At 41.1% G+C, this 14,635-nt stretch overlaps 1 protein-coding gene across 19 annotated transcripts in view; it reads right to left on the reverse strand.

Moving 5' to 3' along the window:
- The window catches only part of CADPS2 (calcium dependent secretion activator 2), a 591,939-nt gene that overhangs the window by 101,568 nt on the left and 475,736 nt on the right, over positions 1-14,635 (reverse strand). For 15 of the 19 annotated variants that reach the window (XM_045166445.1, XM_045166444.1, XM_045166437.1 and 12 more), the window contains 2 exons: positions 4,585-4,688; positions 2,975-2,983 (listed from right to left, as the gene is read on the reverse strand). In XM_045166445.1, the coding sequence (XP_045022380.1) occupies positions 2,975-2,983; positions 4,585-4,688 (113 nt within the window). The remainder of the gene's footprint in view (positions 1-2,974; positions 2,984-4,584; positions 4,689-14,635) is intronic. The other 4 variants (XM_045166439.1, XM_045166443.1, XM_045166435.1 and 1 more) reach the window with 1 other exon arrangement.

A 14,635-nucleotide genomic window follows, 5' to 3' on the forward strand; every position in this document is an offset into this window, starting at 1 on the left:
TATTTTAAAAAATATCTTTTCATATTTCTTTGGGGTCTTAGTCTTTTTATTACTTTTACCCTCAAAATGCAGTAAACATTTCATATTTAACAACAACAAAAAAATGATGACTGCATAAATGAGCAAAAACAGCACATCTGATTTTGGAACGTATTACATGCTTCCTTCACACCCCAAAAAGATCAGTTTGTAATCTTGTATTTTGTGGATGATCCTAAAAGCTCTGGACACAGTTCAGTGTCTAGGGTATCATTACACCTCCCAACATACACATACAGTAACATGATGCTGAGAGGCCATATTCCAGAAATATTGAAGCTCTCTTGAGGAGCCAGTAGAATGGATTTGAACCTTCAGAGTGACACCTAAACTTATGCCAAAGGAATCATAGTTTTCTGCAACGCAATTCATGAAAATATCTCCCTAATTTTGTTCCTAGATGAATATAAATATACAAATAATCAAGTGAAACATGGAGCTGAAAATCCTTCAAAAGATATGTCAAGGTAAAGTGCTAGTCTTATTATTACATGTTTGTAAGCTAGTGACTAAGAAACATTTTCGGTAGGGTATTTGTGACCATGCAGTTTTGTCTGCGAGTCCTGCTGCAAGTGGAATTCTTCCTCTATAGCTCAGCCATATGAAAGTCACTTGCTGGTCATCTTTTTCCAAAAAGAGGGACATTTGTTGGACCACAGGCTAATCTAACCCTAAACCTAAACCCATCCTAAAAATGAAAGGTCGATTTATCTCACTGGCTATCCAGATATAGATGCTGTGTAATTAAGATGAACTCACCTGTTGAGATGACTGCAATTACTTAGTAGTGGGTAGTAAACACATCTTGTTTATGAATAAATCACTGGAAAGACTGATTCTAAAGCTGAAGCTCGAATACTTTGGCTACCTGATGTGAACAGGCAACTCATTAGAAAAGACCCTAATGCTGGGAAAGACTGCGGGTGAGAGGAGAAGGGGGCCACAGAGGATGAGATGGTTGGATGGCATCACCAACTCAATGGACATGAGTTTAAGCAAACTCTAGGAGATAGTGAAGGACAGGGAAGCCTGGTGCACTGCAGTTCATGGAGTCACAGAGTCGGACAGGATTTAGTGACTGAACAACAATAAGGATAAGGAATAAACAAAAACAATGGGAAACATTTTTAAAAATCAAACATCCTTTCTCTTTTTGTCAGAATCTATCCAGATGCATGGGCTTCCCTGGTGGCTCAGACAGGAAAGAATTGGCCTGCAATGCAGGAGACCGAGGTTCGATCCCTAGGTTGGGATGATCCCCTGGAGAATGGAACGGCTACCCACTCCAGTATTCTTGCCTGGAGAATGCTATGGACAGAAGAGCCTGGCAGGCTATAAGTTCATGGGGTTGTACAGAGTCAGACATGCCTGAGAGATTTTCACTCACTCACGCACATCCAGACACACAATCTGGCTCAGACACTGATATTTACGTGAATGACCATAATCACAAGTATGCGTGTCCACAATGAACTCCTCTCCCTGCACTCCTCTGCTGCTGGAACAGCCTGGGACCCAGTCAGCTGGAGAGCAGGATACGTCCACCATTCACAGTGAGCCAAGTGGCAAACACCGAATTACTGCCTGACATTTGCCTGACCTACAGTGTCACCAATATGGTGAATGATATCATATTTAAAATATTTTAGGGACCTTCAATTAAGATTCTGCTGCAACAATGAGTCGCAGAGTAATAACCTGAGCTGGGCTCATATCTATCACGCTGTCTCTCTCTCTCTGCCTCTTGCCTAGGGGATATTCCTGACCCTCCATCCCCATAGCCAAGTGCCAGGATCCACCAGGAAAGGAAGAGTCTGACAGGATTGAAAGGGACATCTCAGGCTTGCAGTGTAATCTTTCTCTCTGCATTTACATCCCTGCTATGATGCTGAGTGTCAAACCTGCCAGCAGAACTAAGACAAGAAGCCCATCCCAGCCACTCTACTGAAATTCAGAAATAACAATGTGGCTCCCTGGAAAGTGTAGAGTCTGGAGTCGGCCTGACTGTGTACCTCCGGCAAGTTTTCTCACCAGGAACGTGGTGCATGTGCGTGGAGGCGTGTGCTGGGGTGAGAGCCCAAGGCTTTCCAGAAGGCATCTGGAACTTGCTGCCTTAGTCAGAGTGAGAGGCCTTAGATGGACAGTGGTTGGATCAGTTTGTCTAAATTTCTGGTCAGACACAGTCTCGTCCCAGGAATGTGAAAGAGGGCTTTAAAAATTTTCTGGAAAGGAGCTTAAACTATCTTTCTCAAGAGAAAACACAGAAATTTGGAAGAAAAGCCTGAGGGGAGAGGTTGAGAGGCCCTCAGAGAGAAGGGAGGACTGTCTTAGAAGCAAGTTATTGTGAAAGATCTGAAGGACGTGAAACCTGCTCAACTGAGAAACTGCTGAAGGACAGAAACAACCTCTTGGCCCCGTGAAGTGAACCAGCCCTGAGGAGGGAAGGAGGAGGCGCTGACACACTGCCACTTGAAGGTGTCTCAGACAGAGGCGTTAACCTCCACCTAGGGAGCTGGGTTCTCTTTAGTGCAGTGAAGACAGTCTAGCCTGGACATCCATGGAAACTGTACAACCAAGACTGGTCCATTTAAATACATACAGTCTTTAATTTCAGCTTCCCTGGTAGCTCAGCTGGTAAAGAATCTGCCTGCAAGGCAGGAGACCCAGGTTCAATTCCTGGGTCAGAAAGATCTGCTGGAAAAGGGACAGGGTACCCACTCCAGTATTCTTGGGCTTCCCTGGTGGCTCAGCTGGTAAAGAACCTACTTGCCATTTAGGAGACTTGGGTTTGACTGATCCCCTGGAGAAGGGAATGGCTAATTCCAAGGAGAGGGATTAAGGTAGCTTTAAAACTATAACCCAAGTGGGTTCTATCTTATCTTCACATAAAAGAATTATTCCATGCTAGAAAAATGATGAAAACGATTCTACTCACCTCTCTTCCCTGAGGAATCCCAGGAATTTGGAAGCATTGTGGAATGAAGACATGCCATAGTGTCACAAAGCGTTTTAAAAAGAGGTCATTATAATACTTCTGTATTTTGGCATCTAGTTCAGTGATATTTATAAGTTTTGATTATGTCTGTTCAATAAAATCAACTTTATTTTTGTAGCTTAGAAAATAAGTAATACTTACATTTTAATTGTGTTTGGATATATTGTACTTTAACAAGCAGGTAGTGGTTGCAGGGAGTATTTAACATTATTTACACTTAAAAGACAGAAGAGTTATTATTTTCCTTATTAGTGTAGGAAGATTAAATGTAATTTTTGTGAAATGTAAATTACATGTACCTGTTTAGGTGAAATTGGATAGCCAATCAGAATTTTTTTTTGAATTCAAAAAGGTCTAATATTCTGATGATAACGCCTTTTAACAAAAGACAAAGACAACACATACATACATTTTTATCATATAATCATTTTCATTGTAACACAGCAGTAGTACTAGCCTAGAAAAGCTCCTCCTGGGAATTCATTTCAAATTATTGAAGCAGCTGTTTCTTCAGTTTAAAATAAAATATCCATAACAAGTTCACACATGACAGATGCAAGGTAAAAACTAGATTCCATAGTGTGAGCTAAAAGCAGATGTTTTGAATGATCATATTTATAAGCAGATACAATACATCTTAGTTATCTATAGCAGAGCTCCATGAATATTCTTTTCTGAGAATTTGCTTAAAATGTACTTCCTATAGTTTCTTATATTTTTGAGGACTAGGCTTCATTAAATATAAATATTCTATAAATTCTTCTGTATCTGTTCTTTTTCCTTCTTGCTCATTTCACATACTTTCTCAAGAATAAAAGGATTGCTAGGGCACTGAAATTTATTACATTTACTTAATTTTATACATTTTCTTTACCTAATCCAAAGTCAGAAAACTCCTGTTTTTACAAAAAAATAAACTCATGGCTATTAGAAAGAATGACACTTTTAAATCTCAGAATAAGCAGCTTGCCTGATGAAATACCATTTTATATCTCTACTGAATGTCAATACATAATTAGAACCAGAACTTTTGAAAACTATTAAAAATGCAGGGTTAGTGAAAATTGAAAGAAAAGCTTGATGGTAAAAGTGAAACACTAGAGTTACCAGTGATGCAGTTATGAATGTCTTCAGTGCGATTTTGTTATTGTTCACTACTTCTCCTTGCGCACGTCGACTAACTTACATTTCTAAACTAAAGCCATCAGGATACAGGGAGAAAAGCTGGTGAGTGATCTGGCATCATTAGATGGGGGTCATGTCCCAGCTTTGCTTCTTGCTAGTTGTATACCTTTGGCAGATCTCATAAGCTCTTCCGTGTTCCGCACAGAAAGACAGTTGTCAGGTACAGATACTGAATTACAGACATACACAATTCCTTTGTAACATATAGGAGTTATATTTCCAGGAAAAGCACACACACTCAGTTTACTATAGATAAATGGCCAGGTATGTATCAAAGGCTACGGACAGGCCACATCTTCAGTGCCATTCCCACTGTTGCAAAGCATTATGCGCGGCTTTATGTGACAGTTAAAACAAGTCATCACCTCTGCATGATGCTCTTCATTCTGCTGTAAGACTTCGATGCAGAGCTCCGCTAGATGAAGAACCTCTTCCAGCTTCCTCGCAGGAGTCGCCTGGTTCATGGTCTCTATATTAAAAACAAATCATAATCATGTTACCTTGAAAATAAAAAGCCAAGCAGATTCTAAAAGATGTAATGATGAGACCAGGGTGTTGAAACAGAATGAGAAAGCATATTTTTGAGAAATAAGAGAGACAAGAAATACAAATGAATACATTCTTTAAAACAAAAAAAACAACAAAAAAATCAGTTCACCAGATTGCAGAAAATACTTCACCCACAAAGCAATCACAGGAAACGGCAAGTGCTTTGCCATTTAACATGTTAGAGCTAACAGGTGCATCAGCACATTAGATGCTCAACTTCTGCAACAAACAAGTTATAATTCTCCTCAAGGTCAGAGATACAAAGAAAAGCAGATACCACAGTCTTTTCCTTCTCTCGGTATTGTATTATCAATACAATACCATTCTCACCAGATGAGTCATTCCTGGCATTAGCGAAACCCAGGCTTTTTTGCTGCTATTTAAATTTCCAGCCTGAAATGTCTAAGGTTCATGTTGATCTTAAACTGAAGAAGTACAAAGTCACCTAAAACAACTCTGACAGGCTGCAATTAACTGATTTCCTCCCTTCCAACTGGGGAAGGGTGGGGAGCCGTTCTTTAAAGCTGAAGGTTCTTTTCGTATTACAGCAAACTAGTATGAAAAGGCCAGGCCACAGAGAGATTAAGTGCAGCTACCTGGAATTCAGAAGGCAAAGCAGTTGATTTCAGAGAGAAAATGAACTGGCAAAAATTAGAGGTGCCCTGTGTAATGAGATTGTTTCAAAATAGAGCTTTCAATAAGGATATTAAAGATAAACATTGTCTTAGATTTCTGGACTCTCTCTTTGCCCATATATAGAGATTGTAGGGAAGAAAAGGAAAATATTCAGATAAAAAGCTTTTTCTGAGGAACCTAAGGAGTCTTTTTTTGGGGGGTGGGGAGCACTAATCTAGTCCCTCAGCATCTCCCTATAACCTCAGCCTTAAATGTAGAGGAGACTTTCATTTGCTCTTAATTTGTCCCCAAGTGACATACAATGATGCAGTGAAACACAGCTTGTGGTTGGTGCTTGTTCATTAAACATTTATTATACACTCACTATAGGTTACAGTGTGATGCACGTGGGGGTTCCCATCCTCCAACCCTGGTACCCATCCTCCTAAATTCCCCTGCAGGATGAAAGCCACTGGCCCTTTTGACAAGGATCAAAGAGTAGGTTGATTCTTCAGGAAAACAGTGAGCCAAACACCGCAGAGTGGAGTGTGCCTACAAGGATCTCGGCTGTGAAAAGTGGGAGGAAATACAAGACATGTCCCTGCTTTAAACAGCTCAGACTCCAAAAATCACTCCTGCTAGGACCCTCAGGCATCCATTATCCAATCTTCCCTCTGTTTCATGATCACTTCAACATCCTCACATAAAGGTGAAATCAAGGAGGCTCATGACTTTGCACAGCAGTCTACTCTACTTGGGAACAGTTCTAGCTCTGATGGTAAGGAAATGTAAGAATTTTGGAAACGGTGTCAAGCCAACACAGGTGATGAAGGGGATGTGAGGAGAGACAGCTGAGAGCAGGTGCATGTGGGAGAATCAGTGGGAAGATAATCAGAAACTGAGGCAAGTCCTAAAGGAGAAACCAATGACCTTGGTAAGTAAAAGAAGCGTTTCTAGAAATGACAGAGACATGGTGCATTTCAGAGGAAGGCGAGGATGCAGCTGGCTACAAATGTTATCGTTTGTTGAGAACCAAGGATGTGTCAGGTGCAGCACCAGGCACTTCTTATGTGTCATCATACTAATTTTCCCAACAACTTTAAGCCATTTGGCTATTTATTCATGTAAATCATAGATGAAGAAACAAGCATGGAGAGATGAGATGAAACAGCTAATACATGGTAAAGGTGAGACCTAACTTAGCATGAGCTCTTACCATCTCTGCCCTGCACATGCCTGGATGGAGCAGAAATGTGCTGGGTTATAATGGCTGAGGAGCCTGAGATTAGATCATCCAGGCTTTAAGAAAATAAAAGACTTAGTAACTATATCCTATGGGGCTTCCCAGGTGGCACAGTGGTAAAGAATCTACCTGCAATGCAGGAGACATGGGTTCGATCCCTGGGTCAGGAAGAGCCCCTGGAGGATCAATGGCAATGCACTCCAATATTCATGCCTGGGAAATCCCATGGACAGAGGAGCCTGGTGGGCTGCAGTCCATGGGGTCACAAAAGAGTCAGACATAACTGACCACACACACACACACACACATACATTACACAACTCTATGCTATAGGAAACTTGGAACAAATGTTTCTTCTCTGGGCTTTAGAATAAGTTAATTTTGGGAAAATGAATTTGTGACTGTGCAGAACAAGGAAGGACTGGTGGGGGCCAGGTCTAGTGTATGGAGAATGATTGGAAGATGGTAATGGGAACAGAAAAGAAAGAGGAAGGCGGAGGGACACTTTGAGGAGAGGATTTGTAAGCATTTGTGACTGGAAATTGCAAGCCAGAGAGGACAATGACCCTGAGGTCTGCAAACTGTGTGGCTGAGAATGAAGACGCATGGTTGATGAAACTACCAAACAGGTCTTTTTAGGTCACTCCACACATATTGGGAGTAATTACCATGTACATATAAAGTAAGCAAATTATTCTAAACTGAAAGGAAAGTTGTGCATTGTATTAAAATTTGCATCCACAAGGAGTTAGGTCATTTGGATGCTTCGAGCAGAAAACTACTCATCATTTAAGTCATAACTTTAATGTTACCTTAAGTGTGGGACATCCTCAGAGTTTTGAGGCTGAGTGACTTACTCCTCTCTCTGAGCTCTCCTACTAGAGGCTCACGAACCTGTTATTAGACTGGGCTCAGATCAGTGAGAAACTGGGTCTCAAGATCTTGTGCTCTTACTCTCTTGAATAGATGTTGGACCATGATGGGTACTTAATGAATGTTCACGAGAATGCAGTAGTATAATTTTGGGGAATGTACATGTTAAAAACAGAATCAATACCCAAATTATTTCATTTCACTTTGTGTGGGATTGCAAATAGCTTTTAGTCACTCACACACCAAAGGTTGACGAGACAGAAGCCCACTGATAAAATGCAGCTGTGGTCTGAGGACACTGCTCAAAAATCAATGAAAGCTGTGTTCTTAAATTAGAGATTTTGGGGGGAAGAGTTTTCAAAATAATTTTGAAATTATTTTGGTTCTCAAAGAGCATATCACTTATATTCCTTAATTTTTCCATCTTTAGACTAAGGGTGTCATATGAAATTGAGGATTTCTAACCTTAGGTTTGAGGGAATCCTTAAACCCCTTAAAGTTATATGATAATTTTTGTGTATAGAGGCATTATTTTTGGTAGTGAAGAGTCACGACTCTCAGATTCTCAAAGTAGTCCATGAGCCACACAAATGACAAAAATCACTGAACCATATACTTTCTGAGACTGCTTCCATCTAAGAGAGTCTAGGAGAAGGCAATGGCACCCCACTCCAGTACTCTTGCCTGGAAAATCCCATGGATGGAGGAGCTTGGTGGGCTGCAGTCCATGGGGTCGCTAAGAGTCGGACACGACTGAGCAACTTCACTTTCACTTTTCACTTTCATGCATTGGAGAAGGACATGGCAACCCACTCCAGTATTCTTGCCTGGAGAATCCCAGGGACGGGGAGCCTGGTGGGCTGCTGTCTATGGGGTCGCACAGAGTAGGACACGACTGAAGAGACTTGGCAGCAGCAGCAGCAGCAGCAAGAGAGTCTAAGCTTCCTATTGATTTGCGGCTTTACCTATATTGGGTTATATTATTTCAACTTCATGAGGAAAGGGAAAGGCAACAAAATGTAATTGTCTTGATCACAGAAGGGGAATTTATTTCTCCTACATACTTTAGAACATTATTTACTGAATCCCTAAAACCACTCTGCCAGTTAGGGAATCAGGACCCCCATTTCCAGATTAGGGAAAAGAGTCTTAGAGAGGTTAAAACAGTAGTAATACAATAACTTGAATTCTTTTCCACTCAATTCTCTGAATAGGATTAACATACACATATACACACTCTCTCTCTCTCTCTCTCTCTATATATATATATATATACACACACACACACACACACATAAATATATAAACTCAGTTTATTCAATATAAATAAACTATATTTATTCAATATAAATAAACTTCTCAATAAACTCAGAAGTTTATTTAATATAAACTCATCCACCTTTATTTAATATAAACTTCTGAAATAGCTGAAAGTTTGAGCTTATAAAGTCACCATATCCTTAGCCACAAGTAGGCAATAATGGAAAAGAACCAAGGAAGCTACCAGAAAACTTATTACGTGTGAATATGTCAAAACTACCTTTTACATTTGACATTCTCTTAAGGAAAAACTCAGAGTACCTTGTGTTCTGCTGAAACTTAAAAACAGTCTGAAACATTTTCTTCTAGATTAAATTTACTGAGAGTCTCAAAACTTCGTACTTGAACATAATGGCCACTCTAACACTTTAAATAAATAGCATTTTTATCAAGCACACTATGTATGCCATCTCTGGCTGCCACTCATTTGACTACTGCCAAGAAGTTTAATGCATTTTGTAGTCAGAAGTCTATTAGATAACAAGGTTATCAATAGCACCATTAAAATTCTGAATACTGTGAATATTTGAGAAATCACCCTTAAAATGTCTACTTCCCTCTTTTTGTAACATTTCTACAGCATTATAGATGCCTGAATATTCTTCAAGCTTCAACATCAAGTTGCTGATAGTTGTAATACATTTGAAACAGTGATATTAAAAAAAATAGATACCTAAAGTAGCAAGATTTCTTGATGAATTTCAAAGTATTGCTCTTGGCTAAGATGGTTTTTCATTCTGGAACACTTTTAGTTTTCTATGATAACACTTCTTGGCTCCTCAAAGCAATTCCTTTTAATTATGTGTTGTTGTTTAGTCACTGAGTCGTGTCTGGCTCTGTTGTGACCCCATGGACTGTAGTCCACCAGGCTCCTCTGTTCACAGGATTTCCCGGGCAAGAAAACTGGAGTAGATTGCCATTTTCTTCTCCAGGGGATCTTCCTGAGCCAGGGACTGAACCCGTGTCTCCTGCATTGGCAGGCAGATTCTTTACTCCTGGGTCACCAAGGAAGCCCTTTAATTATGTAATCCCATGGAAGGAGGAGCCTGGTAGGTTACAGTCCATGGGGTCTCAAAGAGTCGGACACCACTGATTGGCTTCACTTCTGTACATTTAAGAGGGGCTTCCCAGGTGGCTCACTGGGAAAGCAGCTGCTGCCAATGCAGGAGACACAGGTTCTATCCCTGGCTCAGGAAGATCCCCTGGAGGAGGAAATGGCAACCCACTCCAACATTTTTGCCTGGAAAATCCGATGCACAAGGAGCCTGGTGGACTACAGTCCAAAGGGTTGCAAGAGTCAGACACAATTGAACATGCCATTTAAAAAGACAGCTTGACCACTGTGCATTAGTATGCTTTAACTCTGCTCCCCTGCTTCAAACAGGGTGCACATTCTCAGCATCCTTTCCTTGGCTGCCTCCCTCCCTGCCACTGCCTGTCAAAGTTCCTTGTGGATACACACTGATGCTCATGGTGAAGTTTGTAAGCGGACATGGGGAGAAGACTAGTCTAAAGATCATTTGGCCCATTTTTCTCCATATAAGATATACAGAGATTTGAAATGTATTTGACCTTAACTTTTAACAGACTGACTATATCTGTACTTGCAGCTAAAGAAATAATAGAACTCAAGATGGTGTTGGATTGAGGGCTACGGTGATAATCCCATCCCAGTACTGCCTTGTCTTTCTCCTTTACATCTAGATCATGACAACTAGCTGGTTCTTCACCATCCCCAGATTTTGTGGCCCTGAATTTGATTCAACAAAGCATATACTGTATGTAAGATATTGTATTAATAACTGAGGGGATAGAATGATGAACAGAACTTCTGCCTTCAATGAATTTATGTATCTCTTTCCCTAATTAGCTTATAAGGTAGAGGACAGAGCTGCATCCCATCCCTTTTTGGTCAATAAGTTCTACTAAAAAAGCTCTGACAGAGAGTGAATTAAATGTATTCACTATGCAGAAAGAAATAGGATCAAAGATGTATCAAAAAGAAGGCTTTTAACTGCTTGTGTATAATACATGGAGTTCCTCAGAATCAAATTATCCTCATGGTGGGTGTGTGTTTGAGTTCAGAAACTTTAGATCAGAGAAAGTTAGCTGCAGGCTGAAACCGAAGTCGCCCATCTTTCCCCTTCTCCCATCTGAAGAAAAAGAACTCACTCACTCTCCTGTTGTTTCTCGTTCCCTCTAAAGGACAGAAATCAGATGAATGAGGAGAAAGCCCTGACATTCAGGGGGTAACTGAGGAGAGAAACTTGTACACCTGACAAGAGATGCTGGGGAGAACTGCAGGTCCTGGGGAGAAAAGGAAAAATAAAGAAATAAAAAGAGAAAGAGGAAAGATGGGGAGGAAATGGAGAAATGACCATCATCTAAAGAAAGGCATTAAAGAAAGGTGTACGGCTTGTTCCAAGTAAGGAGATGGGCAACACAGAAGCATCTACACGGGACACTGTGCAGACCCAGACAGGGAGCCTGCCTTGTGAGGTTCAGCTAAACAAGGAGGCTGGTCCAAGGGTACAACAACTGAGTTCTTCTACCTGAAATCCCACAGGTCATTCAGTAGCAAGGACTGTCGGCACCCTCCCTGTGGACTGCTGATCAGAAAAACTTATCTACCCACAGACCCCACTGAGAAATGGTGGAATGGATCCCTCTATTTCCTTGTGCCCCTCCTCCACCAAAGTATTGAGCTGGCCAAAAAGTTCATATGGATTTCCATAACATTTTATGGAAAAATCCAAATGAACTTCTTGGCCATCTATTGGCCAACCCAAAAGATGGTGACTGCTCCTGTCACCCTCCTCACCCTCTTATAAAAATACAGGGTGGTATCATATTAAGGACATAGGCTGCACACTGCTATGTACACATACATGCTTTATACCAATTAGATCAGAAATTGCTCCATCCGAGCTACCACCTCTATGTTAAATACTTTTTTCCATTCATACACCCTTTAGGCCAGCCCAGCTGGCTTAGGGAATTTCTACTGGCTCCCCAGCCTGTCTTAATTTGAATCTTAATTCTTGTCTGGGGTCAGTGTTCCCCCTGTACATGTGATTCAGATGGAGAACACAATTGGAAAACGTAAATTTTATTGAGATTTTCTGACTTACCCTCTAGCTCCAGGCACAGCAACCTGGTAAGAGATACAGTGCCAGAGTCTAGTACAGCTAGGTCCTTGGGGGGTCCTACCCCTGGTCAGACCTCAATACTCATGGGCCTTTATATCTCAAGAGGGAAGGAGGGCAGGAGATCAAATACTTTCCCATTAAACAAAACAACTGCTCCTCCTCCCATCTGTCTGCCACTTTAGAGCTTATGACCACATGAGATGATTTTGGGGGAAATGCTCTCAACTTAGTGCCCTAGAGGGAAGAGAATACAACTGGCTGGAGAATCCCAGGGACGGGGGAGCCTGGTAGGCTGCCGTCCATGGGGTCACACAGAGTCGGACACGACTGAAGTGACTGAGCAGAGCAGAATCTAGGGGAGAGGTATTGCCCAAATCTGAACCCCACACTCCCAATCTGATCTATATCTGCTTAGGATATGACTCCCCCAAACTTGGCACTGTTAACTGTTGCAAAAGGATGGCTCATTACCGACTCTCTCTTGAACTGTCTTACTGCAACCTATTATGGTTCTATGAGTTCCAGATGGGCTTCCCTGGTGGCTCAGTAGTAAAGGACCTGCCTGCCAATATAGGAGATACGGGTTCAGTCCCTGGAAGATCCCCTGGAGGAGGAAATGACTACACTCCAGTATTCTTGCCTGGAGAATTCCATGGACAGAGGGGCCTGGTGGGCTACCTTCCATGGGGGTCATAACAACTCAGACAAGACCTAGCTACTGAGCATGTACGCACACACCCTAGGTGCCTAGACATAATACATAGCTCTAATCAATGAATTGGATGTCTTCAGTATAGGTCTATGATTCACAACTTCATCATGCACCAGAATCACCTGGAGGGCTTGTTGAAACACAGATTGATGACACCACCCCCAGAGTTTTAGATTAAGTAGCTCTCGAGTGGGGGTCAAATAATTCGCAGGTCCCAGGAGGTGCTGGTCTGGGGAATGCACTTTGACAACTATTAGTGTTTATGAAAAACAAAGATAACCTGTTGAAACTTCAAATTATTTCTTCCTTTACCTGCAGTTAAGCTACATGGTTACATAAATTTCATTTTAGAACAAAAAAATGACTTTATTCCATAAAATCAGAACACACTATCCCTTTCTGTAATGTTATTCCAGATAGGATGAGGTATATTTTTGGACAATCCTTAGGTGAATGAAAATAATCTAGAATGCCTCCCTATAGCCATTTACAATCCCTGAGAATACCAATGCCACAGATGTTTGAAAACATTAGGTCTGTGGCTTCCTAATTCCAAGACTCCCTTTGGGGCCAACTTGTTTAATGACCCTGTCATTTAAAGCAACAGTTGCAGTTAATACCTCCTTGGAATTAATCATGCTAATGATATAGTGCTTTCCAATAATTGTCCTGTGGTCACAGATATATTAAATACTTTACCTGGACTGTCTTTCACATCAATAAATCCATTTTTAAGGAAATGGTTGGCTATAGAGCACAGGAGAATTGACACTGAACTATAGACAACGGCAGCCAAATTGGATCCAATTGAGCAACCTCCATAAGCCACAGCCAGTGATCTATGAGGGACAGGCCAGAAAAAGTCAGATATATTTGGAGGTAAATGTCAGTGACACTTGGTGAAACTTTCTTGAGGAGGAATATGGAGGTACTGTCTCCTCTGAAGATCTTTTTAAAAAAAATTATCTTATTTTTTATTTATTTACTTAGCTGCTCTGGGTCTTAGCTGTGGCACACTGGGTCTTTGATCTTGGTTGCAGCATGCAGGATCTTTAGCTGTGACATGTGAACTCTGACTTGCTGCCTGTGGGATGTAGTTCCCGGACCAGGGATCAAACCCTGGCTCCCTGCACTGGAAGAATGGAGTCTTAGTCACTGAACTGCCAGGGAAATCCCTTTTCTTAAGATCTTAAAGTGAGGAATGTTGTGATGGAATTACAGATACAGGACTATTAAGATCCATGCACAACCAGTTGAGTATTATTTAACATTTGTCACAGGCTTCTAATACGTGACTTTTAAGAGTGGAGAAACAGGGGAGTTGCCTGGTGGCCTACTGGTTTTGGGGTTTCACTGCTGTGGCCCCGATTCCATCTCTGGGCCAGGAACTGAGATCCCACAAGCAGCAAGGCGGCCAAAAAAAAAAAAAAAAAAAAAAAAGGCACGGAGAAACAGATACCCTCATTTGAGTTTTATTCAAGTTTAACTTAGTCCTTTTAGCTATTGAGACTCTGGCTTTCTTCAAATCTGTGAAACCAGAAGATCAAAGATCTTAACCGAAATGAAAATCTGCAATGTTGTTGACTGCAGAGCATATGAAGGCTTGAAAGAAAAGAGAAGAAAATTTTCTTGTGTGCATATTTACTTTGGCCTGGTTAGCTCTCGCTAGAACTATGTGGCAGGATTCTAATGACAGCAGAATTTTTTTCCATTGGCAGTTCTGACAGCTAATAACTGTACAACAGGTGCTTTTCTAAAGACAAGTCTTCAGCCATGAAATTTATCTGCATCTTACATGCACACACATATCAATACATTCAGCAGCTGAAACTGAGAAATGGTCCCTTCCCTGGTTTTGTTTCTGCTTTATTGACTATGCCAAAGCCTTTGACTGTGTGGATCACAATAAACTGTGGAAAATTTTGAAAGAGATGGGAATACCACACCACCTGATC

This window comes from Bubalus bubalis, chromosome 8 (assembly GCF_019923935.1).
Source record: "Bubalus bubalis isolate 160015118507 breed Murrah chromosome 8, NDDB_SH_1, whole genome shotgun sequence".
NCBI classification, from domain to species: Eukaryota; Metazoa; Chordata; class Mammalia; order Artiodactyla; family Bovidae; genus Bubalus; species Bubalus bubalis.